The following is a 2,233-nucleotide window of genomic DNA, read 5'->3' as shown; positions in this document are numbered from 1 at the left end:
CTGTCTCCTCCTCTGTCTCCTCCTCTGTCTCCTCCTCTGTCTCCTCCTCTGTCTCCTCCTCTGTCTCCTCCTTTATTAAGTGTCTCCTTTTGTGTCTCCTCCTCTGTCTCCTTTTTGTGTCTCCTTTCTTAGGCCCTCTGTCTTACCTCCATGATCGTAATGTAGTTCATCGTGATAATGTTATGTCTCTCCTCTTGTGTCTCCTCCTCTGTCTCCTCCTTTATTAAGTGTCTCCTCCTCTGTCTCCTCCTCTGTCTCTCCTTATGTGTCTCCTCTCCCCTGTCTCCTCCTCTGTCTCCTCCCCTGTGTCTCCTTTCTCTGTCTCCTTCCTTAGGCTCTGTGTTACCTCCATGACCGTAACATAGTCCATCGTGATATTAATCCAGATAATTTTGTATGGACATCCATAGTGTCTCCTCTTGTGTCTCCCTTATTATGTATCTCCTCCTCTGTCTCCTCCTCTGTCTCCTTATGTGTCTCCTCCTCTGTCTCCTTTTTCTGTCTCCTCCTCTGTGTCTCCTTTTTATAGGCCCTTTGTTACCTCCATGACCGTAATATAGTTCTTCGTGATGTTAAGCGTGTCTCCTCTCCCCTGTGTCTCCTCTCCCCTGTGTCTCCTTCCTTAGGCCCTGTGTTACCTCCATGACCGTAACATAGTCCATCGTGATGTTAAGCCAGATAATTTTGTATGGACATCAAATTCATTAGATGCTGAATTAAAATTATTAGATTTTGGTCTTGCTAATCTAAATATACCTCCTCCTCCTCCTCCTCCTGCTGCTGCTCCTGCTGCTCCTCCTGCTGCTCCTCCTGCTGCTCCTCCTGCTGCTCCTGCTGGTGATGGTAATGGTGAACCAGATGGTGGGGAAGCTGCAGCTGCAGCAGAAGTAGGGACAGGAAATGATGGATCAGGGATACGATCTAGGAGATCGGGATCGATGGGATCGATGGGATCGATGGGATCGATGGGATCGGTGGGATCGGTGGGATCGATGGGATCGGTGGGATCGATGGGATCGGGATCGATGGGATCGGGATGTATAGATCCAAGTACAACAGATCCAGATGCATGCATGCGTTATTTACTTCCTTCTTCTGAGCTAGTTGCTGCATTAGAGGCAATAACAGCAACTGATGATACACCCGAGAGATCTGCACATGGTAGTCATAACTCCTTCTTATATACAAGAGCAGGTATTAATAAATAAATAAATAAATAAATAAATAAATAAATAAATAAATAAATAAATAAATAAATAAATAAATAATATTAATTAATTAATTTGTTCCCTATAGTAATATAATACAATAAACATAAATAAATAATAATATATATACACATATATATATGTATTCATATCTCCTCCTCTTCTGCTGCTATTGCTACTACACTTGCTGCACTTGCTGCACTTGCTGCACTTGCTGCTGCTGCTGCTGCTGCTGCTGCTGCTGGTGGTGCGTACAGGGACTCCGTTATATGCAGCACCTGAGATAGTATTACGGGCACCACGTCTTCCTTATAATAGTAAATGTGATATATGGAGTGCAGGGGTGCTGCTGCATGTAGTATATACAGGATATTTACCATTTGCTGCTGCTGCTGCTGCTGCTGCTGCTGATGGACAAGATACACAATTTATGTATATTGCTGCTCATCAAGATATTGATTGGCATGCAGATATCTATAAACCTTTCTATTATAATGGTCTATTACAAGTCTTACAGGGAGTACTGCAAAAAGATCCAAAAAAAAGATGGTCTGCTAGACAGGTATTCAATTATCCAGCCCCAAAATATCCATGCATGCAATTTGCATGCATGCATCCATGCATGCATGCATATTTGCATGCATGTAGTAGTAGTATAGGGAGACACCAGGGATAACATAACAATTAGTTATATAATAGGTATAATAAATAATATTCTTTTTGTTGTCTCCTTTTAATTAATTGTCTCCTTTTATTTATTAATTGTCTCCTTATTTATTTATTTATTTATTTATTTATTTATTTATTTATTTATTTGTCTCCTTTTTATTATGTGTATATATATATGTATACAGGTATTAGATCATTATTATTTTAGGGGTTATTGCTTCCCTTTGCATGCATTGTCTCCTCCTGCTGCTCCTTTATTATATAAGGAAGCAATTACTCTTATTCGTTCTTTTGTTCGTTTTTCTGCTGCTCCTCCCCTTAAAAAAGTATGTATATATATACCTACACCAGCAGCT

General features: G+C 40.6%; 1 protein-coding gene across 1 annotated transcript; it reads right to left on the bottom strand.

Annotated features, from left to right (window-relative positions):
- Positions 1 to 634: 634 nt before the first annotated feature.
- Positions 635 to 1,075, bottom strand: EMWEY_00059550 (hypothetical protein; the record flags this gene model as incomplete). The annotated part of the gene is made up of 1 exon (XM_013481179.1): positions 635 to 1,075. One exon carries the CDS (start codon positions 1,073 to 1,075, stop codon positions 635 to 637), a length of 441 nt encoding a protein of 146 aa, XP_013336633.1.
- Between the last annotated feature and the right edge of the window lie 1,158 nt (positions 1,076 to 2,233).

Source organism: Eimeria maxima, genomic scaffold, assembly GCF_000499605.1.
Source record: "Eimeria maxima Weybridge genomic scaffold, Emw_scaff2885, whole genome shotgun sequence".
Classification (NCBI taxonomy): Eukaryota; Apicomplexa; class Conoidasida; order Eucoccidiorida; family Eimeriidae; genus Eimeria; species Eimeria maxima.
The sequence above is the reverse complement of the archived record's forward strand: the minus strand, read 5'-3'. Positions and strand labels throughout refer to the sequence as shown.